This window comes from Ceratotherium simum, chromosome 21 (genome assembly GCF_057802395.1).
Source record: "Ceratotherium simum simum isolate JZ-2026a chromosome 21, ASM5780239v1, whole genome shotgun sequence".
Taxonomy (NCBI): Eukaryota; Metazoa; Chordata; class Mammalia; order Perissodactyla; family Rhinocerotidae; genus Ceratotherium; species Ceratotherium simum.
In genome coordinates this window covers 1,481,691-1,508,524 of record NC_141920.1, presented here as the reverse complement: position 1 = coordinate 1,508,524, position 26,834 = coordinate 1,481,691, and the positions used below count along the sequence as shown (strand labels likewise).

The following is a 26,834-nucleotide window of genomic DNA, read 5'->3' as shown; positions in this document are numbered from 1 at the left end:
GCCCCTTCCTCTCAGCTCCTCCCCGGGCCCCGCCCCTCGCCCTGCAGCCCCGCCCGCCCCCGTCCCCCCCCCGTCCCCCCTCGCAGCGCGCTCCCGCAGCTGTCACTTTAGTGGGCGGGCCCGGGAGCTCGGAGGGGCCGGGCTCCGCCCGCTCGGCGCAGCCATTGGCTGGCGCAGGTGAGGCCAGACGGCCTCCCGTCTGCGCCAGGGGCGGGCCGGGAGCGGATGAATGAAGCCGGAGTGGGCTGCGAGCGGCCGCCAGAGCGTGGTGCGCAGCGCGGCAGCACGGCGCTCGGACGGTGAGTGCTCCCCCGAGCGCGGGCCGCGGAGGGTCGGGGCGCCTTCCTGGGGGCGCCGCCCAGGTTCGCCGGGCCCGACCTGCTGACGTCAGGAGCGCAGCAGGTACCCGCGGACGTTGGGCGAGGGGCCAGCAGGATCAAGGTGGCGCCGGCGCTGGCGCGGGGGTGGGGGAGGATGCCGGGCGGGATGCCGAGCCGGGCCCCGGCAGTGCGCCCAGAGCGGTCCTCCGGCGGGAGGGCGGGACCGAGCGCGGACAGGCGCCCCACTGCCCGGCTGCCTCCGGGGAATCGGATGCCAAGTGCGTCCCATCTAGCTGCCAGCTCTCCAGGCAGGAAGCCTCCGAGCAGGCGGGCGCAGGGGGAAGGGGATGAGTGGTGGTTGGGACTCAGGCGGGGATGGAGGGAGCGGCCAGAGCAGGTAGCGAGCAGGTGGCCGGCCGCGCACGCAGGCGCAGGTCACGTGGGTCGGGCCAGGGACAGAGGAGCCTCCCGGAGCTGCAGAGTTGCGGAGGACCCCCCACCTCCGGCGTACGCAGCTGTGCTGAGTCAAGGAGAAAATCGTCAGCACTGAAGTTTCTCGTGGGCGGTGGCGCTTCGTTCGCCTCAGCCGCGCTCCGGGCACCTCCGGGAGGGGAGCGCGGGCGGAGCTACCCGCGCGGGCCGGGCTACCGGGCGAGCGCGCGGGGCTGGTCCCCAGCCGCGGAGATGCCGGCCTTGCCCCTGTCCCCGTCCCGCCACGCGAGGTTCCCACGCCCGGCACAGAGCCTTGGCTGGGGCCTCGGGGGCCCCGGGGTGCAGGCAGAGGGCGGGGGAGGATGGTAACGAGGGTGCGGGCCCCCCCTCGGCGCCCGGTGGGCACACTTGGCCCCGGGCCGGGAAACCCGGGAACCCGAGGCAGACGCTGGGACTTCCACCTCCGCGGAGCGAGCGTCTGCCGGGTGGAACCGGGTGGGGAGAAGCCGGCTGGGGCAGTGCGGGTCAGTGCCCCCGCATGCTGCCGGCAGACTCGGCAGTGGGACCTGTGTCTGCCGGACACGCTAAGACCCGCGGCAGTTTTCCACAGGAGGGAACCAGCTTCCCCGTCCCTGCTCCTCACTCTGCTCTCCGGAACTTTCGTTTCCTGTCTAATCAGGAACTGGCTGTGGGGAGCCCAGCTGGGAACCGTGAGCCGCAAGCGTGGTGGTGCTATGAAGTTTTCATGCTGTGCTGGGCGGGCACCTGGTTTTACCGGCTCCGTATATGAATCTAACAATAGCAATCATAATAATGACAACAGGAGCTGTTTACTGACTACTTGGCATGTGCCAGGCCCTGCCCAAGTGCTTTGAGCGCTATTATTTCATTTAATCCTCACAAGAGCAGCATGAGTTCTTGTGAGGTCACAAGGCTAGTTCGAGGTGGGGAGGTCTGAATCCAGGTTTGTGTGACTCCGGACATTTCACAGCTCAGGGGGGAGAATTCGACCCAGGAGAACCAGGCCTGACACAGAGCAGTGTCCCAAAAGGTGGGCCTGTGGCTAAGGGGACAAGAGCCTTTGGGGGGGTGGTCAGTGTCCGTGGGATGCAGGGAGGATGCCTGTTGGGGAGCGAGCCTGCACCGCCCGGCTTTCCCAGGTGCTGCTGGAGGGAGGGAGGAAGGGGCCTCCGTTGGACCCCCGCACTCCTGAGCTCCCAGCATCGGGACCTGTCCTGCTCTCCTGTTGGGCAGGGCAGGCAGATGCTACCTGGAAATTCTTCACCCAACTACTTCGTTCTGGGTGGCTGTGACCTAATTCGCGGTTCCTTAGGTGTGGCCCCTGAAGCAGATGCTGGGCAGGTCCCGATCAAGCGCCTCCCCCGAGCTGCGGTAAGGTGGCCAGTGCCTGGAGGCCCGGCAGGATGGTTGTGTGAATGAGGTCTTGGGGCTGCCCTCTATCCTCATTAGGGATCCCAATTGCAGGTGACTCAGCTCAGAGTAGGTCTCCCGGGGCCTTGATGGACCCTGGCGTTGACAAACCCATGACTGCAGTTTGGGTTCTAGGTCAATGTCTGGCTTCCAAACACCAAAGGTTTCCTCAGCTCATTGTGAAATCCAAGTTGACTTACCAGCTTAGCATCGTCTCTACAGTGCCCTCCATCTGGAAGTCTCCGTGAGCGTTAATCCATTTCCCAGGTCAGCATTGCTGAGCCAGTATCAATTCATAGCTTTGTGGACTCAGGCGCTGGAGCGAATCCCTGCTTACTGTGGCGAGTCTGAATCCCTGAGGCCTCCGCGTAGCTCACAGGCAGGTAGCCGGAGCAGAGCCTGGTGCTTGAGGATGAGAGGGAGCTGGGCTGGGGCAGCTGGCCAGGGGGGAACCCAGAGGACTCGCCCGGCCAGACTCCTGCTGCTTCTGTTGTTTCATCCAGCCGGGGTGTGGACAGAGACCACGAAAATATTCCCTCCCAAGCCGCGTGGCCTCCTGTTCTCAGGAGCTCCTTGGCTGCTTTTGGAAGGGGAAGCACAATAATCCTCAGAACGTCAAGGCTGCACTTGTCCCTGGACATTCAGCTGCATGTCTGGCTTCGGCATGGTCGTGGTGGGTGTGAGAGCTGACCACAGGGTAGGACCCGGTCTCCAACTCAGCAGGTAATAGGACAGGCTTCCGGGATTCCACCCTGGGGAGCAGGAGGGAGGCACCAGCTCAAGCCTCAGGTGACTGCGGCTCTCGTGTGGCGTGGTGGAGCCCGGGCCCTGCCGAGAGGGAAGGGGAGGAAACCGGCCTGGCTGCCAGCTCACTGGACCCCAGCTTGTGTCCCCTCACAGGCTGAGGGGGACTCTTCCTGCTCTGGGCCCGGCTCACCCCACAGCCTGCTGTCCTCAGATGCCCCCTGTTTCCCCCTTGGTGGCCACGGCTCAGCCCCCTCCCCACCAGTGTTACACAGAATTAGTCTCTCGGACCACATTTCCAGGGGTGGGTGGACGCTTTCACAAACCACGTGTCTTTTGCAAAAACCACTCACAGAGTGGCCAGATGAGGCCCACGAGGACCAAGGGTGGGGCAGGGCTTGCTAACCAAGGCCTGGCCAGCTCCATTGACCAGTGTCCAGAGAGTCACAGGCTCCTGGGCTGTGGGGCTTCCAACAGGTCCTCTCCTCCCATGTGGGCCAGCTCCACAGGAGCACCCTCGCCCAGGGCGCCGCCTTTTCTCGGTGGCTGTTTTATCTGGGAAGCCTTGGAGGTACCTGGGGCATCACCCCTCGACCCAGCCGGAGAGGGTGGCACCCAGTCCCACCCCGGGCTTGCTTGGGGTCCTTGCATTTTGTTGTGGGGGTCTACCTCCCAGCATGCACCGTGGGCCTGATATTTGGACCCACAGGCCTAAGAGGCAATGTGGAAGTGGCTGAGCCCAGCCTGTGCCCAGCAGGCCTGTCGTGTGGACAGAGCTTGCTCCCCCCAGCACCCCCAACCCTATGAGGGCCCTTCTGCAAGTCTGTGTTTCTCATGAGCCCCAAGTGGTGCCTGGACCCACTCTCTCTTCTCCGTGACGTCAGTTACAGTAGGGAAACTGCGGCCCAGAGAGGCCCAGGAGGGCCTGAGGTGGGAGCACCTGCCTGGCTCCGAGGCAGCTCCTCTGCATCCTTCCCCTGCTCTCGCACCTGCCCTGGGAAGGCATGGGGGCCTGTTTTGTTTTCAGCTCTGTGGATCAAATGTTAGGAGTCGGAAAGATGAATAAACTTGTACACACCTCCCTCCAGCTCCTCCTGCCCTCCCCTCACTCCGGGGCTTGAGCCTAGGAGGCAAGGGCGGGAGCAGGGACGTCCACACTGCAAGGGTGGGAGCAGGGACGTCCACACTGCAAGGGTGGGAGCAGGGACGTCCACACTGCAAGGGTGGGAGCAGGGACGTCCACACTGAGACAGCAGGACACTCCCTGAGGGACGGGCTCTTCCGGGCTCTCTCTGAGACAATCCTTCATTGTTGGCCTCCATGCGAAGCAGCTGGCTTCCTGCCCGCTCACCTGTGTGTGGTCACCAGGTATGCAAATTGGGGTGTACCAGGCGCTGCTGTGGCCACCCAGATCCCGCCACCGGGTGTCTGTCCCATAAATAGCTTTGAGTCTCACCTTCGAGAAGTGAAAGCCCCTTCCACTCACCCACTCAGAGGAAGAGACAGCAGGATGGATGTAGGAGGCCAGAGAAAGGAGCTGCCTGGAGAGTCCCCGGGCCATGGGGGGAAAGACCGAGGGTCATGAGGGTGGGGCAGGGGAGGGGACGGCCCACGACTCAGCAGTGGTGCAGTGGCTCCGGCAGGGGCTGCTGTGTTGGTGTGGGACATGTCACAGTGGTGTGGGCTGTGCCTGGCAGCCTCCGAGCCATCAGGTGCGGTGAGAATCTACTGGTTGGAGCATAACGGGAAAAAGAAATGAACCCTGTGATTCTTCCCCTGCTTCCAAGCTCCCTGTGGCGTTCAGGATGGAGACTATGAGCGCCCCTAATGTGGCCTTTGCTCGGCCAGAGCTGCTGCAGCCAGACTATCCCACAGGGAGCCAGGCAGCCGAGAACCAGGGGCCAACACTCAAGGCTTAAAGTATTACTCTCGGCAATCCTGCATCCTTCCTACCTGCCCTGCTTTGCAGATGGCCTCCAACTGGAAAGTGAGCACACGCATGAGGCCCTGCGTGCGCGAGCACTGCGGACGTCAGTGAGCAGAGACAGGGTGTGCGTGTCACGGCTGCTTCAGGCCTTTATTGACACTGGATCCCAGTTCTCACAGACTGGGCTATGGGGAGCCACCCACACGGGGCCATTGGCTTCTCACAGTGCAGCTGTCTGGGGCTCGTGAGGAGGAGGGTAGGGGAGGAGGGGGAAAGGTTTGAGGAGAGGGGACGCCTCAAAGTGCAGCTGGTGGGCCAGGCCAGCGTGTGGGAGTTGGAAGAGAATTGTGGTCTCTTCCTAAAAGTGTGCGTGTGCACACACACACAAGTGCATACACACGCATGCACACACGCACACCCTCCCCCTCCCCACCGAAGCCCAGGTGTGGAGCCCCTATCTGGAGCTCAAGGGCACACATTATCCTCCCGCTAATCCCTCTCACCTAATCCTGCAGGGCTGTGACTCTCCCCAGGGGGACGAGGCCGAGGGCCTCTGGCAGTAAGACAGAGACCCCCACAGACGCCTCCTCCTGCCTCCCGCCTGCCTGGGGACTGGCCAGGGGATGGGGTAAAATTCCCCTCAGAGAGTGGGCTCCCTGTGAGAGCTTCGTGCTGTGTGGCTGGAGGAGGAGGGTTGCTCTCTCTCCTTGAACACACGGACATGTTTTCAGCTTGTGCGTCTCTCAGGCCAGGAAAGTTATCTAAGGCTTCATTAGAGCTTCTCCAGACTCGGATGTTCTCCCACAGGAATGAAGGGAGCAGAGCAGCAGGGAGGGGTTAGGCCAAGCGGTGAGCAGGTGCCCCAGGCCCCAGCGGCCACAGTGGCTGAGGGGGAGGGGGCTTGGCAGAGGCAGCAGCCGGCTCCACTCCCCAGGGGGCCTCCTTCCTGCTGTCATCTCAGTTTGGGGATCACATGGCACCCGGGAGACCTTATCCCTTGTCCTGGGGCAGCAGTCGAGCACAGGCTGTGGGGAACCCCCAGCTTGGGGGGAAAGTCACCATCCCTAACATGGGAGCAAAGGACCTGCCTCCCTTAATGGGGGGATTTCGGTGGGTCTGTGTGTGCACGGGAGAGGGCCCGGCACGGAGTATTCATAAACGGCGATGGTGGCAGGGTTCTGTCAGATGCCCCTTTCCCGCAGCCCTGTCCCCGGGCCTGTGTGGCAGCGCGGGGTCAGCTCCAAGCGGCTTGTCTCCTGCCTCCCCCTGCTCTCCACAGCCTGTGCTGTTCGGATGGGCAGCCGTGGGCAGCTGGCAACTGGCTCTTAAATAACTGCCCCAGGGGTAGGGGCTGTGGCTCCTCATGGACAGGACGGTGTCCTGGGGGTCCCCAAACCCCAATGCCAGTGCAGGCCCTGCACACAGCAGGTGTTGGAATAGAGCTGCTGCTGCATTGGGCAGGGCTCTGCAGAGGACACAGCCAATGGGACAGAGATATACATATATACAAAAAGATTTATTATAAGAACTTGGCCCACGTGATTCTGGAGGCTAGCAAGTCCAAGATCTGCAGTGGGCCAGCTGGGGACTCAGGAGAGGGGAAGGTCCCAGTCTGAAAGCTGGACTCAGCCGCTGTGGCGAAAATGCCCTTGTGCCTCACGTGGGTCCACTGTCGTGCAGGACCCATTTCTGCAGCCGACCCGTGCCGAGAGATTACATCTTCGTGCACACACACGGCAAGGCCTCCGTTGGGTCCCAGCCAAGCGTCAACATAACCGTCTGTGCGTCCACTCCTGGAGCAGAACCTCCCTGTCCCCCGCTTCCTAACAGAAGGACACGCCGAGCACACGTTGGTGCCTAGAAGTGGCCACGTGAAATCTTGGTACAAACGCGGGACTTTCCTCTGGAAGACCGTGGAAGCAGGACCGTCCTCATGGCTGTGAGATTCCAGGTGTCGCACAGCCTGGACTCGATCAGGATCCGGCCCCCGCCTGCTGCCGAGCAAATGTCCCGGATGCCACCTGCTCCATCTTCGGCTGGAGGGCCCAGCCTTCCTCTTTCTGACTCTGCTATTAAGGGCAAAAGCCTTCCAGAGAGAGAACCTGGCCTTCCAACCAGGAACTCGGTACTTGGAGCAGAGCTCTGGGCGTCATAAACAATGATAATAAGAGGTTGGATAGGCACTGTCATCTGCAAGCTGACTTGACTGAGAAACGGCCTGGCACAGAGAAGGTGGGAATGCACCCCACAGTCAGGCTGCTGTGGGTCCTGGAGACTCGTCAGAAGCGGTCTCCTGATGGACCCGCCAAGGAGGCCTCGGGGATGATGGATCAGAGTGGCGCCACTGAACTCAGCCTGTGCGGGTGTAACCGCCGGCGGTCGCCTGGCTAACATCTGAGATTGGATTTTCAATTTGCCACTTTAAATGTATGTGATGTGTGTGATTTGGGGTTGAGCTTTAAATATTTATGTCACATCCAGAGCTTTTCATTCAGGTAACGTTCTACCACTAACTTGGAGCTGTTTGTTGGGGCTTCGTTGTGGCTTTTATTTCAAATAGGAGGTGCTCTGTTTGTTCGTGGCCATTCCTAACTCTCCTCAACCCTGCTGGAGGTCTGGCCCCTTCTGTCACCGGTCACCTGTTTGTCCTGCAGCGGCCAGGCTGAGGGTGAAACACCAGTGCTGGGGGTACAGAGGGGGCAGGTGTCAGACGGTGCCGGTGTCTTGGTCTTGGGTCTTTAGATCACTTGCTGGGAACACCCACCTGGGACTCCGAAGTGCTCCTCAGCACTGACCCTCCATCCCCACAGGCCACTGGGCCGCCTCTCTGAGCACCCTGCCGCCCTGGCCAGCCCCTTGGCCTGGCTGGGGCTCCTTCCCTTTGGGATCTGTCCCCGCCCAAGGATGAGGTCCAGTGCTCTGTTGTTTGTGTGTGTGCACACGTGTGTGTTTGTGTGTGCGAGGGTGAGGACGGTTATGTGTGCACATGGTGTGCACACAGATATATGTCGGCACACCCGTGTGCACCTGTGTGTGCGTGTGCATGTGTAGATGCATCGAGGAAGAAGACTAGAGGAAAGCACAGCACACGGTTAACACACGATGGCCTCTGGGCCCTGGAATTTCCCGTGAGGTCGAGCCTTTCCCGTAGTTTCCGTGTCTCTGGTTGGCAGCTCTTCTGAGTTGCGGGGCTGGTGGGTGGCAGAGCCGTCCTGTCCCAGGGCTTGTCGCTCTCATCTATGCTGTACGCGGCGATCCGAGTGCTTGCCGTAAATGTGCGCTGGGTCCATCTTGGCTTCAGAAGCCAATCGGTTCCGTGTGGAGGAGTATCGCCTTCCGCTCCTCTTGCAAGCTTTGACTGTTCTTCTCACAACGTAAAAATCACCCTTCCTTAGGCCTTCTCTCTCCAGCTCCTCTCACACCGTGCCTGCCATGCCAGCCTGCACAGAGGTGGTGGCACTATAAATAAAGGCCGGGCGTGGTCCCTGGTGCCCGAAGAATGGCCTCGGTGGAATTTCTGCTGTCTGCGCACCGCCTCCAGATACGGCGGCCGACAGCCTGGCAGCACCAGTTCCAGAGTAAACAGCCGGCCCCGTGTGTAAATGCCATTGGTCACAGGTCTTTCAATAAAGTGTCAGTGGGGACGGCTGTGACGCACGCACACGGGCTCTGAAGCCAGACAGTGTGGATCGGATGCTAACTGCTGCTGGCTGGCTGCGTGGCTTTGGGAAAATTGCTGACCCCTCTGGGCCAGCTTCGCTTCCCTGTAAGATGGGCCGTGGCCAGGTGTGCACCAGCGACCTGCACACAGAACCTGGGAATGTGTGATGTTGCGGTGAGGACGGTGCTGAGGCGTCACCATGGAGTGGGGTCTTCAAAGCTCACGGTGTTCCTCGACCAGTGACATTCGCACCCACGGCCCATCCCGGGGAAGGCCAGAGAGGAGCCAGGGTTGGGGGGTGGCTTAAGTTAGCTAAGAGGGCACGACCTTCCACTTGCACAGAGGAACATGTTGGTAGCCACTTGCCCGCTGCCTCGGGGAGATGGCTTTGCGGACAGGGCCAAGGAGCAGGCAGAGGCTGTGGCGGAAGGACCGGGAGCCCCCAGCCCCTGGGGCTCAATCCGCAGGGGTGGGGATCACTGTGCCACCCTCTGGAGGGGCGTGGGGAGGGGCTGGCGCTGTCAGATCTCTTCAAACGTGAAACTGCCCCTCCCCAGCCCTGGGTATGGACCCACCCAGGCTCCTCATCCCATCACCCCAGGTCCGTTCCAATGTGTCTGCGAGGACAACACAAGATAAAGCCATTCTTTGATTTAAAAACAAACAACAAACAAAAACCAGCCACCTGCCCTCCAAGTGCTGAAGGATCTGTTGGTGGCTGCGAAGGCCTCTTTGCTCTCTGTCCACAAACGCCCCTGCCAAGGGCAGCGCTCCTGGTGTCCCCTCCCTGCCCACAGCCCAGGGCAGTGGTGAGTGACGCCTGCCCACCCTGCTCACCTCCTGTTCTGAGCATCTCTCTGTTCCGCTCAGACTCCACCTCCCCCCAGGTCTGTGGCTCCTGGATCCGGCCATATGTGACCCCTCGTTGCCTCCTCCAGGGCAGTGGGAGTGTCCCAGGGCCGCTGTAACAAAGCACACAAACCAGGGGGCATAACAGCACAGAGATGTGTCGTCCCCCAGCTCTGGAGATTGGAAGTCTGAAGTCTAGGCTCCAGGGGAGGCTCCTTCCTGCCTCTCCCAGCTTCCGGGGGCCCCAGGTGTCCCCTGGCTTGTGGCCTCATCCCTTCCATCTCCACCTCCATCGTCATGTGGCTTCTCTGTGTCCTCTTCTCTTCTAAGGACACTTGTCACTGGACTTAGGCCCACACCAGTCGAGGATGACCTCATCTCAAATCTTGAATCACATCTGCAAAGATACTGTTTCCAAATAAGGTCACACTCAGAGTGTCTGGGTAGAAGTGCCTTTGTTGGGGGGGCCATCATTTGCCCCCTTCCAGGTCCCCAGTGAGGGCCCAGCACAGCAATGTTCCATGACTAGTTGCCTTGAAGGAATCTCAGCCTAAAATTTGAGCTGAAAGACAACTGTGGAGGCGACATCAGCCCTCATGGCAGCAGCATCTCCCAGGGTCGGCCCCACGCCCCAGCGTCCCCCTGTGCGGTGGGGGTGTGGATGGAAGTGAGGCCCTGAGGCCAGTTGCGTCTGGGTCTGAGGACCCCTCGAGGCCCCGAGTCGCTGCTACTGGGGCCCCAGCCCTCGGTGAGGCCAGCAGGCAGCTCCCCCACGCCTCTGAGTGCAAGCCGGTGGTGTTTCTCGTGCCTCCGTGGCATGATCTTCTCCAGAGTGACCGTGCTTCAGACACGTTGGAGCCTCTGAACGTGAAGTGGCCCAACCCAAACGGTGACAGTGTGTCAGTGTCCTGGGGCTGCCGGACAGAGGGCCACAGACAGTTATCTCCATTCTGGAGGCCGGGAGTCCAAGCCACGGGTGTGGGTGGGGTGTTACTTCTGAGGCCGGGAAGGAGACTTAGCTCCTGGCCTCTCTCCTTGGTGTGGACGGCCGTCACGTTCACACTGTGCTCTTCCCGTGTGCATGTCTGTGGCCAAATTTCCCCTTTCTAAGGACACCAGTCCTAGTGGACCAGGGCCCGCCCTGACGACCTCATTTTCCCCAAGTCCCGTCTTTAAAGGCCCGGTCTCCAAGCACGCTCACTTTCTGAGTGCTAGGGTTCGGGTCCGACAGTCTCTTCTTTGGGGAGGACACAGCTCCGCCCATGGGAAGTATGTTGCATTTGCCAGAAGACCCTCATGGAGGGCACCCAGGAGCTGTGTGAGTACAGTGAAGACCAAAGGTTTTCTATCATGGTGACTGCATGTGCGTGTTGACTGGTTTATTTCTGGTGGAAAACTAGCCTTTTTCCTCTTAAGATGCACCTGGAGTCCTAGGCAGCCTTGGGGCATCCGGGAGGAGCTGTTTAGCCGGCAGAAGCTGCCGCCCGTTCTAAAAGCAGGTGTTGGGGGGCGCTGGGGATACACAGGGAGCCCCCAGGAGCCTCGTGATGCAGCGATGGCTCAACTAAGGCCAAGCTCCTTCTGGTCGGTGGGGCAAGCAGTGGGAAGTGAGGGCCCAATCGGGCGACAGGACAGGGCCGGCGGGAGTTCAGCAGGAAGGTGGGATGTTGGTGCTGTTAACTTGTCCCCAGAGACTGGTGCAGACTGTGCCTTGGTTTAGCGTTTTGAAAAACCTGCCACAGGCAGGGAACGCAGCTGCCGTGGAACGAGTGAGGCCCAGTGCCGCCAGCCCTCTCTCCAGCGCAACCCCAGAGCTGGTGCGCCTCCAGGGCTGGGGTCCGGGCCTCGGCGCTTATCCCCCTCCTCATTTCCCACACCCTACAACTCTGGACTAGGAGGCATTTCTCCTTCATGCTAAAGGGCAGCTAAAGCTGGTGGGTGTGAGTTTAGGGGAGAATCCAGGCTCAGCGGAGAGAGTGTGTCCACGTGGGGAGGCTCTCAGGCTCTGCCAGCTGCAAATGGCAGAACCCACAGCTCACTGGCCGAGCAAAACCATGGGGCAGAGTGCAGGTCAGGGTGATTCAGGGGCTCACACGGGTGTCTGACTCGGTCCTGCCGTGTCTCAGCTCTGCTCACCGCTTGCGGCATCGCTCAGGCGGGCTGTGCCCTATGACTCATCGGGGCACATGCCCTCCCCCTGCCGAGCTGTGGCGACAGACATGCTGCCCCAAGTGTGGGTCCAGGTGGGGCCCTGGATTTGGGGAGGGGACTGCTCAGGGCGGGTCAACTCCACCAGACTGGGTACCAGGTAGGCAGAGCCACTGGCTACCCTGAAGGACAGGGCGTGCACAAGCATTCTCACCAAGATGTAAATGCGTTCAAGGCTAGATGCAAGTTTGCTCACCAGAAATTCTTCTCACAGAACAAACCGGCCCCTGGAATACCGTTTCACAACTTCCGTTGCTGGCACTGTCACCCCCTCGGCAGAGATGCCCCAACACTCGATGGGGGACAAGCCCTTCATCTCGATGCCGCAGCTGGTCTTCCCCAGCCCACCCTCGGCCGGGGACAGCGGGTGTGGCCGCACCCCCCCCAGCAGGCGGGCGTCTCTCAGCTCGCCCCTGAGCCACAGCACCCTGCCTTCCGCTGCCCATAGCCCCCTGGACTCCTGCAGCCGGCCGCTGTGCAAGCCGCCAGCCGAGAAGCTTGGGCCCCCGGCGGCCCGTGAGGTGCGCTACGTGTCTGCCGGACCACAGAACCTGGCGTGTGGCTGGTGGGCCTTCACCCCTGAGTGCCTGCAGGCCTTCAACACACCCAGGGGCTTCCTGTTCTTCCTGTGCGTGGCCTCCTTCCTGCAGGGCATGACGGTGAACGGCTTCATCAACACCGTCATCACCTCCATCGAGCGCCGCTATGACCTGCTCAGCTACCAGAGCGGCCTCATCGCCAGCTCCTACGACGTGGCCGCCTGCCTCTGCCTCACCTTCGTCAGCTACTTTGGGGGCAGTGGACACAAGCCCCGCTGGCTGGGCTGGGGTGTGCTGGTCATGGGCGCCGGCTCACTGGTGTTCGCGCTGCCCCACTTCGCCGTGGGCCCCTACCAGGTGGAGGTGGACGAGGGCGTTGGGACGTGCCGGGCCAACGGCAGCATGGCGTGCGGGGACAGCACCTCGGGCCTGTCCAGCTACCGGCTGGTCTTCATGCTGGGCCAGTTCCTGCACGGCGTCGGCGCCACGCCGCTCTACACGCTGGGCGTCACCTACCTGGACGAGAACGTCAAGTCCAGCTACTCGCCCGTCTACATTGGTGAGTGGGGCCAGCCAGGGGATGGGGTGGGTGTAACTGTGGCTGACACTGACCAGGTGCCTCCTTGGAGCCTGGCCTCATCCAAGCCCTTATGTGCATTTCCCCGTTGGCCCCACGTGATCACACGTGGTCACCCGTGGCCACAGGTGCTCCTAGGTAAGGTAGCAGGTCCACAGGTGCTCCTAGGTAAGGTAGCAGGTCCACAGGTGCTCCTAGGTAAGGTAGCAGGTGAGCACAGGCCTTCCTTCACCTGGAGCGCCTCAGGTGGTGGATGTGGTCGGGGGGGGGGTGCAGCCAGGTGCAGAAATGCAGGTGTGTGAGGGGGCCTCTCTTAGGTGGGCCTGTGTGTCTTCTGAGTGTCAGACACTTGTGGGCCCCTGGGTGGCGGAGCAGGGCGTGGTGGGCCCCCAACGCTCTGCTTTCCTTCTAGCCATCTTTTACACCGCGGCCATACTGGGCCCTGCAGCTGGCTACCTAATCGGAGGCGCCCTGCTGAACATTTACACGGAAATAGGCCGACGGTGAGTGACTGGGCTCCATCCTGCCTTTGTGTCGCTCACGCTACAGAGAAAGCGCCACACTCTCTGTGCAGGACCCGAGGGCCCCTGGGCGGTGGTTCTCGCAGAGCCGGGTGCGCGGCGGGAGTGTCTGTGCCCTTGGACTGCAGCCCCAAGCAGGAAGAAGTGCAGGCCAGCCTTGCTCTGGGGCAACTGGGAGTCTGTGGGTGGCGTTGACAGCCGGCCTGAGGGGGGCAGTGTGGACAGACGGCTTCCCGGAGCTGGGTGGGACCGGGCCACAACTTCTCTAACGCCATTTGCATAACTGAGAGCTGGTTTTCCTGCTGCCAACCTGAGATTCTTTCGTGTGGGGTTTTCCACACCAAGCAATTCTCTCCCCACGCCAGCTGGGTGTCCTAAATTCACCTCCCCGGAGTCAGTGTAGACCCCACAGGTTAAGGGCTCAGTCCCACGAGACCACCCCACTTCAGACACCAGCCAGTACTGGGTCCCTGGGTCACCCACAACCTCTGTCCACCTTGGCTACAAATCGGAGGTCCCCGTGACCCCCTCCTTGGGCTCGATAATTTGCTGGAATGGCTGACAGGCTCAGGAAGGCATTTTACACTCCACTAGGGGACCAGGTTATCACACAGGGGACAACTCAGGGACGGCCAGGTAGAAGAGATGCCCAGGGCGAGGGGTGGGGTCCACGCCCTCTCGGGGTGCACCCCCTCCCAGTACCTCCTCACACTCACCACCCAGAGCTCCCCAAATCCCTTTGGTCAGGGTTTTTGTGGAGGCTTCGTTACGGGGCACAATTGATTGAATCATTGTGGGTGATCGGCAACCTCCCAGAGGCCCGGGTGTGGGGCTGACAGTTGCCGCTCGCTAATCACATGGTCTTTCCGTGACCAGCCCCACTGGAAGCCCTCTAGGGTCCCACCAAGAGGCCACATCGGAACAAAAGACACTCCTGTCACCAAGGAAATTCTAAGGGGCTCAGGAGCTCTGTGTCAGGAACCCAGACAGAGACCAAATATGTATTCTTACCATGTCACCTTGTGTTTCTTTCATTTCCTTGTGTCTTTTGTTTGTGATGCTAGTTTTTGTGAATTTGAGCAGGAGAGAGACAGAAAAAAACAGAGCGTCAGGGAAGGAGAGAGGGAGGAATTGTGTCCTCCGACTGAGCGGGCTCTGGGGGCTGGCCCGTCTCCCATGGGAGGGCCCGTCCTGAAGTCTCCCATCTGGGATAGTTTTCCTGGCTGTCTGCTGAGACATGCAGTGGTCACCGCTGCACCAAGGGCTGTCTCTGCAGATGGCCCGCTCCTCATCAAGGTTTCTAGTGCTCTGACCTGGTGGTACAAATGCCACCTCTGGCCTCAGGTTGACTAATACGGTCATTCTGTGCAGAGTGCCCTGAGGTCGGTGGGCTCGTGTCCCTCACTCTCCACACCCTCCCCCGCTCTGGGATCTGGGCCGCTTGGCACGAAGGGGAGACGGGCAGAGCGAGGCCAGCGTGACCTCTCTGTGGGAGAGCAAGGCAGAGCCCCTGCCCACCTGTTGAGGGCTGCACTGTTTCTAGTGGCCACACGGGGCGCCGGCGCTCTCTGCGTCCCTTTTGGTCCTTCTGGGCCTTCGGCTGGCCTCTGCCCTCCCCCCTAGATTTCCCCCGTTGATGATTCTTTCCCACTTACCTCTGAATTTGAAAGTGCACCTATGTGCAGATTGTGGTCCCAGGCGAGCCCCAGCTGTGCCTTCCGTCCCCTGAGCCTCCTGAAGCCAGGGCACCAGCTGCCCCCGTCCCTACTGCTTTGGGGTGGGCACCTCGTCCTGCTCTTACTGGGAGACCCTGCCTCTCCTGGGCCCCAGCCCCCATGTGGCCTCATTGGGAGGCAGCCCCTGGGGACCCCAGAATGGGCGGGGACCTGAGGCCAGAGTACAGTGGGCCCTCGTGGACTGGTGAGCAGAGGGATGCCCAGCATGTGCCCTGGATGCGTGTGGGCCGGACACTGACCCCAAGTGCCTCTTCCCACAGGACAGAGCTGACCACCGAGAGCCCGCTGTGGGTCGGCGCTTGGTGGGTCGGCTTTCTGGGTGCTGGGGCCGCCGCCTTCCTCATCGCAGTGCCTATCCTTGGCTACCCGCGGCAGCTGCCAGGTGGGTGCCCCTCCCCCCACCGAGTGAGCGGAGGTCCTGCTCCTTCTCCTGGTCATTTGGGAGAGTCTGGGACCTTAGTTTTTTGGGCAGGTGCTGCCACCCTAGAGGGCAGGCCTGGCCAGCTCGTGGGCTCCCTCCACCCCGTGGCCTCTCCCCATTGGGGCCCCGGAAGGAGCTTGTTTCAGCCGGCTTGGGGGGGGGCACAGTGTCCCTTCAATTCCTCTCTTTCCCTGTGGCCCCAGGTTGTTCCCTGCTGGCTCTCTCCCACCTCCCTTTCCTGCCAGCCTGTCCCTGTGTGCATCCCCACACTCCAGCCCGTCCCTCTGTGCAGCCCCACACTCCAGCCCGTCCCCCTGTGCAGTCCCACATGACAGCTCTCCCCTCGCCCTCCGTCCACCGGACATTCCCAGACCCTGGAGAGGATGGGGGTGTTGGGGCGGGGAACTCGAGGTGGGCCTCTGGTCCCTGCCTCTCGCTGACATCTGTGTGCTCCCAGGTTCCCAGCGCTACGTGGTCATGAGAGCGTCTGAAACATACCAGTTAAAGGACAGTGGCCACAAGGCAGCCAGCAACCCCGACTTCGGGAAAACCATCCGAGACCTGCCTCTGTAAGGACCTTGGGGGGTGAATGCGCCTCTCGCCTGCACGTGTGTGCCCCAAAGGCCCTTCGGGGCTCCCACGCATGCTGGGTCTTGGCCCCAAACTAGAAGAGTCCATGTGACCCCTCCAGGGCCAGTGGTGAGGGCAGCTCCTGACCCTCTGTCATGACCTGGCAAACTTAGCTCTCAGCCCCGAAATTGGGCTAAAAGATTGGGGAGCAGCAGACAGACCTCCTGGGCTGCAGCCGCCAAGGGCTGGTCTAGATGAAAGGGCCTCAGCCCTCGCTCTGGCTCATCCTCTGACCATTTCATTAAGCACCACATGCGCGTGGCCCCCGGAGGCTGCAGGCTGGTGCCGCCCTCCCTGCCTCAGGGTATCCAAGGACCCCGGAAGGAGCGGAGCCGTGTGCGGCCCTCCTGCCCTCGCCGCCCCCCACCTGCCCCTCCTCTCAAGCATGCGGATATCTGTTTTCTGTCTTCACTCTGGGTTCTCCTGGTCCTCATTGTGCATGACCTGGTCTTGCTTCGTGGTCTTCATGCACAGTCGGGACAGACGGAGGCCTGGGCTGCCAGGGTCTCGGGGACGTGGGGCCTGGGGGGCCCAGCCGCCCAGCGCCCCTCTTCATGTGACCAGGCGTTCCATGGGGGGCTCTCCTGGGGCTGGGGGAGGAGGGCTTTGGATGGCCACCCACCCGAGTCCTTGGTCTCACCGAGCGCCCACTTGCCCCTGCAGCACCCTCAAGTCTGAGCCTGAGAATGGCTGCCTCCAACTGGCCACACTGGGGGCCGGGGCTATTAGCGGCGGGAATGAGCCCCCATTGTCTGTCTTCAACACAGGGAGGCTGAAGGAGTGTCAGGGCCAAGGGTGGCCTCCAGGGAAGTCCCCGTGCTGTCCAGGCCTTGCTTCCTCTCTGGAAGTGCTGGGCCGGAGCACATCAACAGCCTGGTCCCCAGTGGACCCAGGACCGTGGGCCAAGTTAAGGAAGTTTATGCCCCAGCTCAGTTCCCCAAACCAGTTGCTGGTAATAAAGTAAATCCCAGAACACCTGCCCTCTACTAAGGTCATGACTAGTTCTCTGAGCAAATGCAACACAAGACTTTCAGCCGAGCAACATACGGGCCGGGATTAAGAAAGGAGTAAGTTTGCATACCACTGGGGAGAGTCACCTCCTGTCCGAGCCTAGCTGAGTGCCCGAAGCCAGGGCAGGTCTGGGCAAGGCCCGGGGAAGTGACCGGCCACAACCAGGGCCCCCACCCCCTCACACACACACGGAGCAGGACCTGAGAGCCCCACCCCCGAGAAGGTGCTGGGGAGGGCTGATGCCCTGAGCCCACCGGAGCCCCCACTCGGCCGGCACCCACTCTGGGTGGCATTTCCTCTGCAGCCGTTCTTTCCCTCAGGGACGTGGGACCAAGTGGTTGAGCAGAAAGAAGCCTTTTCAGGGCTCAAGTTTGAAAGTCAATGGAAGGACTCGGGTCCCCCCACTTCAGTCAGGACCAGGATGAGGCTGTGAGGGCTGGTCAGCAGTTAATCTGAGAGAGTCAACGAGCGTCCCGTAGTTGCTGTGTCTGAAAACCCGGGTGGGCGTCCCTCCTTAGTCAGCTCCCTCCTGGCACGTTCCTACTTTCCAGAGTCCAAGTCACTGTTGGCCTGTGTCCTCAAAATGAAGAACAATCTGAGGGTCAAGATGTCCAAAGTCTCTCTGACAAGTGCCGGGAGGTGTCGGGGCTGACCCCTGGACCCAGGCTCCCTCCTGGGCGAGGATGACTCTGGGGTCTGTGGAAGCCAGTTCTCGGGAGCAGGAGGCACACGGGGACAGACACAGGTGCTTGCCTCCCTTTGTAGAACAGCCCTCAGCTGTAGACTCGGAGAATGTACACAAAGGAGGGCCACTCTCCCAGCCAGCTGGTAGTAGTTGTAGTAGCCGGACAGTGGTCACTGAGAGAGTGACCTGTCCTGTCCTGACCCGGGCTCCAGAAAGAAATCTGCCCCCGCCATGTCACTCACACATTCTAGGGACAGGGACATAACCGCCTCAACAAGCTCCTCTGTGCTGGGCCAGGCGCAAGTGTGGAGAAAAGCCGTGTGTGGCCGGGGTGATGGCTGCCCCACAAAGGATGAGCCGCCTCACTTCCAGACCCCGAGTGGTGGTCATCTGTGTGTTTCCCATTCTGAGCTCTGCCTCCGTCACTGCCCAGAAAGGAGGGGTTTGTTTTGTCCTGTTTCATTTCACTCGTGATGTCTTGATGGTCCCTCAGCATCTTACGCGTTTAAACAGCGCACTCGGGTGCCACACTGCTGGGCCCCCAAACCTTAACGAAGCCAGAGCCCAGTGCAGCCAGGAGGGGCCCTCAAGAGCCTTTGTGCTCATCTCCCGAGCGGATGGATGTGGGGCAGGACCTGGCGCCGAGCCCGCCACTCTGCTGTGACCCCAGGGGAGCAAGTGGAAGCTGCGGGGTGCGATGTGGCACCTCCAGGTTCACGGCCCACAGCCAACACTCCTGAAACCCATCCTGCAGAGCCACCATCTCGCTCCCCGCTACAGGGAGACAGAGGCCTGGTGCCCGCCTTCCCTCCCCCCTGGACAGGCCAGGTCCAAGGGGTGAACACCAAGACCCTTCCTCAGGCCCTGGCTTCACCCCCACCAAGTGCTCCCCAAGAGAGGTTTGGGAGCCAGCCAAGCCCCCCAGGGGCTCCTTGGAGGGGCCTCTCTCTCCAAATCCACAGGGCTTCTGGCCCCTTCTCGAGGGCTGGGGGTGGAGAAGGGCCCCCCTCGGTGTCCCATTCCCCTGTCGAGGGGGCCTGTCCAGTCCCAGACTTGGAGCCCCACAGCCTCCTGGCTCCCAGTTCAGGCCCCTCTGGTCCTCACAGCTGCCCCTGGAGGTGATTAAACAGTGTCGCAGTCACTTGGCGTCTCTCCCCACACCGAAGCCGGAACTCTGGCCAAGGCGGTGATACCGTTCTTCCATGGCCAGATCTAGCAGCTTTCACAACAAGCCACAGGCTCAGATTGGAGGCGCCAGTTCTCCACCTGCCAAAGCCCAGCCTCGCACCCCCTCTTGGTTTCTCTGGAATAGATGTGGGGTGCCCACAGCTCACCTGCATCCCACTCCACTCCCCTCTCAGAACCGGGCTCTCTGTGCTCAGGTGGGAAGGGCCATGACCTCGGGAAATGCAACTTCCTCACACGCTGGCTCTGGCTCACTCTGACCTCTGTCTCTTCTCTCTGGTCTCTGTTGCCTGCTCCCCTGTCCAGCTCCATCTGGCTCCTCCTGAAGAACCCCACGTTCATCCTGCTCTGCCTGGCCGGGGCCACTGAGACCACTCTCATCGCCGGCATGTCCACCTTTGGCCCCAAGTTCCTCGAGTCCCAGTTCAGCCTGAGCGCCTCGGAAGCTGCCACCTTGTTTGGTGAGAAAACTCTCCAAGTCTTGGGGGTCCCCTGCTTTCTTGTTAGTTCTCAGACGGGGGAGGGTTCTTTGAGCATCTGCTGGAAAGCCCAGATAGCTCCTCCACCCGTGAGCACGTGGGTGTGTGGTCCAGCCAGGCAGGGAGACCCCGAGAGCCAGCCTCTGGGGCTTTCAGACAAGGTGACGCTGCTGCTCTGACTGTTTACAGAAGCAGAACCGTCCTGCCCCAGGGTGGTGTGGGAAGTGCTGACCACAGTGTGTGTGGCACACTGACCAGCTCTCTCCGCAGGCTCCAAGGGGCTGCGCCACCCTCCTAGCAGGAGCCCGCTCTAGCTGGGGGGCCAGGTTGGGGGGCTCCTGATCACTGCACCGCCCGCCTGCCACCTGGGGCCGCAGCCTCCGTCATCCTTGGCTTGTTGCAGAAGCGGTTTGGGTCGTGATACCCACTGGGCACCCTCGGGCCTGGCCGTCCCCGTGAGCTGGGCAGCCGATGTCCCAGGGTCTCACAGGACCGTGAGGGTGGAGATTCTGGACCTGCCCGGCCAGAAGCATTCTGTGGCCAGAGGCAGGTTGGCCCTCCCAGGAGAGGGGAACCCTCCTCAGAGCCCCCCTTTCTGCCGCTGTTCATGGGGTAGCCCTGTGCTGGGGGCACAGCCTCGGCCTCCCCAAGAACACGCCCGGCAGAAGGTGTGGGGTCGTCACGTACGTGGGGTTAGCGTTGGATGTGGGGCTGATCCTGGCCGTGGGGTCAGCACCACGTGTGGAAGGTGGGGTGCATCTGAGCACACACGGGTCAATGCCAGCCGTGCCCCACCCCTCAGGGAGGAGGGCATCAGGTTAGGGGCCCCACCCCCCCTTCTCTGATTAATGCTCCCAGACACCCCTCCTTCCTGGCCGCTTGGCTGACCCCACATACCCAGACCCCCGCCCACAACTGCTGCCCCTTCCCCACAGTGACCCCCTTTCTCTGTGCCAACACCCCTCTCCTGGAACAGCTGCATCCTCTGGGATCCCCTCTCCTGCACCCCCAGAGCTGCCCTCCATCACTGCTGGGGAGATGAGCCCGTCGAGTCCTGGGGGCTTTGAGGTGGCCTCCACTGCCCCTTAGCGAGCCCCCAGTGCCATGTGCACCTGCCCCTGGGATGGCCTGGGAGCCACATGCCAACGAATCCCAATTTTTCACTAAATGGCAGAGGCTGCAGGGTCTCCAATGTCCCCTCATGCTGGACTTGGCGGAGGCCTTGGTGGGCCTCCTGTCAGCTGGGGCAGGACCTCTCCTCGTCCCAGTCCTGCCCCGCCCCTGCACCAGCAGGCCCCTGACCAAGGCTCTCCCAGGGGGCCCCCGCCCCCCACCCAAGCAGTGGCTGAGAGTGCAGGTCAGGGCCGGGCGCAGTGACTGCCAAGCCCGGTGTTGCCACACGGACAGGGAGTGATCACTCTGGGCCTCAGTTTCCCCATCTGTACAGTAGAGATAATAAGACCCAGTGGGCTAATGGCCCCACCCGCAGGCTCCCGAGGACTCACTGAGCCCGTGCCTGAGCCCCTCCTCTCCCGCAGGGTACCTGGTGGTGCCGGCAGGCGGCGGCGGCACGTTCTTGGGCGGCTTCCTGGTGAACAAGTTCAAGCTCCGCGGCTCAGGTGTCGTCAGGTTCTGCCTGCTCTGCACCCTGACCAGCCTGCTGGCCTTCTCCGTGTTCTCCCTGCACTGCCCCAACGTGCCCATGGCCGGCGTGACGGCCAGCTACGGCGGCAGGTGAGGGCCGGGTGGCACCTGGGTAGAGGGGAGACCCCAGCACACCTGTCAGGGCCCCGACGGTCCCAGGAGGGCGGGGGAGGCAGGGTCAGGACTTGGGGTGAGGTCACTGTTTGGACACCAGCAAGGACGACCCCTCAGCAGGGTGCCAATTACACCAATTAAGGGGCGTTTATAAACGGCACCTGAGCCTCAGTCTTGTCGTCTGGAGAAGGGGACGGTGATCGCCCCAGCTCCGCGCTGTGTGTTGATGAGAAAGGGGCCCAGGACCGGCTCCAGGCATTGCTGTGTCATGGGAATGTGGGGACCAGCCCGTCAGGTGGCATTGTGGGAATCTCTAAAATAGATGCAGGCTACCTGCCCCTGGGCCCTGAGATTCCTCTCTGGGAATGCCCGCGGAGGTGACAGGGCGGGGCTGCAGAGTAGAAGGGTGCGGTTGTCGTGTGGTTGGAGACAGCTGGGATCAGAAAGCACCTAGGAGTTGGTGGCAGGTTGACGGCTGAACTGCCACAGTCCCCACCTGGAGGCTCGGCCACCCTGAGGGGAGGGGGAAGCGCCAAGACTTTACGGTGTAGAGCGGACAAACAGAAGGAGCAGGACAGTGGGCACAGTGTGCTCAATCTGAGCGAAAGAGGGAAAGGGTGCAGTCTGTGGTCGCTGTCGTGTGCACGGATACGTGATCTGTGCAAATGTGTAGGGGCAGGGCGCTGGAGAACAGGGTGCCGGCATGGGGGGTTTGTACTTGGTACCCTTTTGTCATTTTCGCGTGTTGAGCCACGTGAACGCGTGGCCTGTCCACCACGCAGATCAGTTAGGGGACGTTGCACACACGCTGGGGAGCAGCGCGGGGCTGGGTTCGCTTTGCCGTGAGAATTTCCAACGATTCCCTGAGCAAAGGCGACGCAGGGAGCACGGTTCCTCGGGGGCAGCAAACCCAGCGAGTTCATGAACCCGCATTCGTGGGCTGGTGGGGATGAGACCGGAGGCTGTGCCTGTGTCCGTGGGGCGCCTTGCCTGGCGCTGGCCTCCGCCCACCGCCCCGTCATCTCCCACCCGCAGCCTCCCGCCCCGAGGCCCCCTGGAGCTGATGGCCGCCTGCAACGCCGACTGTGGCTGCCGACCGGAACACTACAGCCCCGTGTGTGGCTCCGACGGCCTCATGTACTACTCGCCCTGCCACGCGGGATGCCCAGAGGTGGCTGTGCCCGGCCCCGGCGGCCAGAAGGTGAGTGCAGCCGCTGCCCAGTCCCCGTTGGCGCCCGGACCTGGGCGGGCCCCTGTGCCTTCCTCCTGTAATCAGCGCTCTTGTTGCGCCCCTCAGGTGTACCGAGACTGTAGCTGTGTCTCTCAGAATTGTTCCTCTGGTTTTGGCCATGCCACTGCAGGGAAATGCACTTCAACTTGTCAGAGAAAGCCCCTCCTTCTGGTTTTCATATTCGTTGTAATTATGTTTACCTTCCTCAGCAGCATTCCTGCGCTAACCGCCACCTTACGGTAAGCCATGGGCTGGGTTTGCTCTGTCCGGAACCTTCCCTTGCAGCACGCTAAGGTGGAGCCTTGCAGGTCCTGCGGGGTACGTGCCGGGTCCCCCGGAAAACTGTAGCAGGAAAGAGCTAACGCCACCTGGGGAGGCAGCGATGCGGCCCGGGGCTGAGCTGGGACTCAGCCGCTGGGGTTGGGGTATGACGTGGTGAGTGACCACACTTCCCAGGGCGCTGACGCTGTGGTCTTCCATTTCAGGTGCGTCTGTGACCAGCAGAGATCCTTTGCGCTGGGAATCCAGTGGATTGTGGTTAGAATTTTAGGTACTGTGCAGCGTGTGGAAGCCAGGCACAGTTGTGTAGTGTGTTCACTGCACAAGGGCACCCAGCAGGTGTCTCCTCACCATGCTGGTAGGCATCCCGGCACAAGGCTGTGCACACCTCAGGGAAGGACGCCATTCCCTAACAGTCCGCTAGAGGGACCCATGGTCCTTTATTTGCCCAGAGAGTGCCTTTCCCTCATTAACACGAAGGCTCCATGGGAGTCGGAGATCATGGGGAATCTCCCGGCTGATGCCGAGTCCCCAGAGGAGGGAATGTTTAAGCCCCCTTGGCACTGCCTGAGAACACCAATGGCCAACGCCACTTTCTGAGGGGCTGCACATTACGGGTCTCTGGCACTGCCCACACCGCCCTGTCTGCACCAGGCGTGTTGGGCAGGGTCCTGAGGGAGCCTCTCTCCTCAGGCGGCATCCCGGGGCCCATCGCCTTCGGCTGGCTGATCGACAAGGCGTGCCTGCTCTGGCAGGACCAGTGCGGGCAGCAGGGCTCCTGCTACGTGTACCACAATGCAGCCATGAGCCGCTACATGCTCATTGCCGGGCTGGTGTACAAGGTGAGGAGGGCTGGCGTCTGCTCCCAGGGGCACTGGAGGGAGCAGGTCCAAGGGTCTACTCCAAAAGGCCAAGGGCCTTCTCCAGCTGGCTAGGGGGTCCGGGCACTCACTCCCCTGGGATCTCCCGGCAGCTTAAACCCCGCTGGGCAGGGTGGCTGTGAGCATCGCTCCTGCAGCCGGTTTCCAGAAGCGCATCCTTTCCACGTTTAGAGCCGTCATTGTTGGGCCGCGATGAAGTGATGACAGTAGAGGGGACAGTGGGAGAGCAGGCCCCGGGGCCACAGGGCCACCCCCAGGTCACAGCCCAGGCGTTAGGAGTCCCTGGCCTCCCGGGGCCTTCCCCAGCGCGGCTGGTGGTTTGCCAGTGGCTCTGGCCAGCTAAGGTTTCGGAGACAAAGGCCGGCTGCTCCCTGCAGGAGCCGCTTCTGGCAGGCAGCTCACTCCGGGGCCGGTCGGCTGCGTGGACCACATGGACATTACTCTGTTTCCAACCTTCATGAGCCTTAAGCCCGTCCTCTTTCTTAGCCTGACCCTGTCTTCAGGCTGTTAAGAGAAACTTCGTGCTGTATCTCTTGGCTCATGCTGGGTGGGGAGAAGCACAGCATCTGTATTTTCAACTTCCCCCCATGGAGGAAAGGGCACAAAACCTTCCAAATAAAATGAACTCCTAGGCCAATCCGCTTCTGGAGGGAGGACTCAGGACTGTTCCACTGGCTGGATCCTCTTGCCTCAAGCCTTTCCCTGAAAGTCCTCGAAAACACAGAGGATTCTCAGCCCCTTTGGTTTATCTCCCAAGGATTAGCATAAAAATAGCCAAGTAGGAGAAGGATTTGTGGCTCTGGGTGAGCAAGGGGTCACTTGTGAAGAGCTCCGCCCTTCCCAGGGCGCGTCCCCTTCCTTCTGTGTTGTGTGGACCCTCTGCCCAGGGCAGCAGATGGTACCCGGGGCTTCTGTCTGCCCAGATAAAACCCCGGGACCTCAGCACAGCCAGCGTGGACCACAGCGGTCAGGGCTGGCTTCTAAAGTTCATGATAATCTTAACAGGGAGAGCAGAGAGGTGCCGCCTCCAAATACCGTCCCACTGATCCATCACCAGGCCACAAAGCAGAAACAGCCTCGCTGTTTATGTTAATGTTAATAACAGTTAATGCGGTTCAGGCCCCTCAGCCCTGTGATGTTCCAGGAAACAGTAGGTGTTCCTGCTAAAACCGCATCTGCATGTTAAATGTATACGTGGGTATGCAGAGGCCAGCAGGCATGCCCACATTGCCATATTCAAGGCCGAGGGTGATACCGTCATGACCCGTGAGGTCGGCATGGTGGTTGAAGTTGACATCCCGGCCGGTACTGAACAGCTCCCAGTTAGATTCCTGGGGTTGCCCCAACATCGGACCACAAACTGGCAGCTTAAAACAACAGAAATTGATGTTTTCTCAGTTCTGGAGGCCAGAGGTGCACAATCGAGGTGTCAGCAGCGTCTATTCCTTCTGGGCTCTGAGGGAGAGTCCATCCCAGCCTCCCCCAGCTCCTGCTGCTGCCGGCAGCCCTCGGTGTCCTTGGCTTGTGGACACCTCACCCCCATCTCTGCCTCCGTGTTCACACGGCCATCTCCTCTGTGTGTTTCTGTGTCGAATCTCTTTCTCTTTTCTCTTCTGAGGACACCAGTCACTGCATTTGGGGCCCACCCTAATCCAGAGTCATCTCATCTCCAGATCCTTAACTTAATTACATGTACAAAGACCCTATTTCCAAATAAAGGTCCCGTTTGCAGGTTCTGGGGGTCAGAACTGGGACATATCTTTTGGGGGGACACTGTTAGCCCACGACAAGCCCTCCCACCTCACCAGTGCCTCTGTTGTTAGTCAAATGGTACTTTTCATTCCTTCACTAACAGCTTGGTGTCCACACCAGGCTGGCCATGCAGGAAAGATGAGTCTTCTCACCTGAACAGGGGTCCTCAGGACCTCGTGAGAATCCGGGGCCGGGCAGGGGGCTCAGGACTGTGAGCGTCCGGGGCTTCTGGGCGGGTGGCTCTGGTCCAGCGGGCTCCTTTCTCCCCAGGTCCTGGGCTTCCTCTTCTTTGCCGCTGCCTGTGTCCTGTACAAGCCCCCGAAGGGATCTTCCAACGGCCTGGAAGCTTCTCTGCCCAGCCGGTCCTCGGCCTCCGACAACCCTACAGACCTCCAGGATGACCCCTCAGCCCTCCAGCTCCAGAATAACGTCTGATGGCCCACACGCCCGTCCAGGGGCAGGGGCCAGCCACTCGGCTGGCCAGAGACACTGCCTCATTTCTCCCCAGAAGGGCTGACCCCCTGCTGATTGATCCCCCAGCTCTGAGGACCCTTCCAGAATCTCCCATTGGACCCTCGGGGGACTGAGCCAGGAGGTGAGTCTGAGCCTCAAGGGCACCAAGGAGAAAGAATGTGAGGCACACCTGAAATGGACGTGCCGCCCTCCTGGCCCCAGCCGGCCCTGGCCGGAGGGGAACGGGGTGACTGCTCTCCCGCTGGGAAGGCGTGTGGCCCCGCGGCGCCCGAGGCAGCGCTGCCTTCTCTTCCCTCTCCCTGCTCATTCCACATTCTCCTGATGTTTCCCAATGGACGCAGCCGGATGGCGTAGACAGGGGCCTCGGGGACCCCGGACACGTTAACGGGGGGCTCTGAAGACAGCCTATGCCATCTGTCCGTAACTCCGTCCGTGCTTATGAAAGTGCAGAAGCACCCTCGGGTTTAGGCAAGACGCTGCCCATCTCTCTTGTTTCTTTTTTAAACGGATGTGTGAAGCTGGTGGCTGCCCGGCAATTTGTAAGTTACTGTTCCCTCCGGGAGATGCAGAAGCATCCACCACGACCTTGGACGCGCCCACAGAACTGGCGCTCGGCTTTCATTGACGGCGCACAGCGCTGTGGGGTCGCTCGATGGAAGGTAGAGAGCACCGACCCCACTGTGGGGGCGCCGGCGGGCCAGCTGGTGCTTCTGAACCATCCAGCGCGTCTTGTACCCGGCCTGGCCCTGACCTCCTGGTGAAGGGGGAGCTGGGTGTGAGGCCGTCCCCAGGGGCGCGGTCCTCGTGGAGCTTCTCCTGGGTGTTTTGTTCAAAACCTGCTGTCGCCTCCTGTCCTCAGAGCTGCACCGCCCCGCAGGGGGACGGGAGCAAAGTGCATAAGCATGTATTTATGGACCTGTATTTTGCATAAACACTTATTTGTAGAGTTTGTTTTTATCTGATGGTGTGGTGGGCATGGCAGGAAACTCATAGGCACCTGTGAATTCTGCCCGGAAGGTGTCGAGACGTCCATGGGATGCATGTGTGTGGGCACCTCAGCTAAAATTGTGTGTACGTAAATATATTTTAATATTTAAAGCATA

General features: G+C 61.2%; 1 protein-coding gene across 2 annotated transcripts; it reads left to right on the top strand.

The window, feature by feature from the left end:
• Window positions 1–221: 221 nt before the first annotated feature.
• On the top strand, window positions 222–26,834 carry SLCO4A1 (solute carrier organic anion transporter family member 4A1). Of its 2 annotated transcripts, none has more exons than XM_004430209.3 (12): window positions 222–299; window positions 11,787–12,670; window positions 13,101–13,191; window positions 15,206–15,327; window positions 15,824–15,935; window positions 19,184–19,338; window positions 20,895–21,090; window positions 22,150–22,315; window positions 22,412–22,584; window positions 22,831–22,895; window positions 23,318–23,466; window positions 25,528–26,834. In XM_004430209.3, the coding sequence occupies exons 1-12, from the start codon at window positions 226–228 to the stop codon at window positions 25,690–25,692; spliced, it is 2,352 nt and encodes a 783-aa protein (XP_004430266.3). In that variant the 5' UTR covers window positions 222–225; the 3' UTR covers window positions 25,693–26,834. The 2 variants fall into 2 exon arrangements, with proteins under 2 accessions (XP_004430266.3, XP_087301136.1); XM_087445010.1 differs by lacking the exon at window positions 222–299 and adding an exon at window positions 318–402.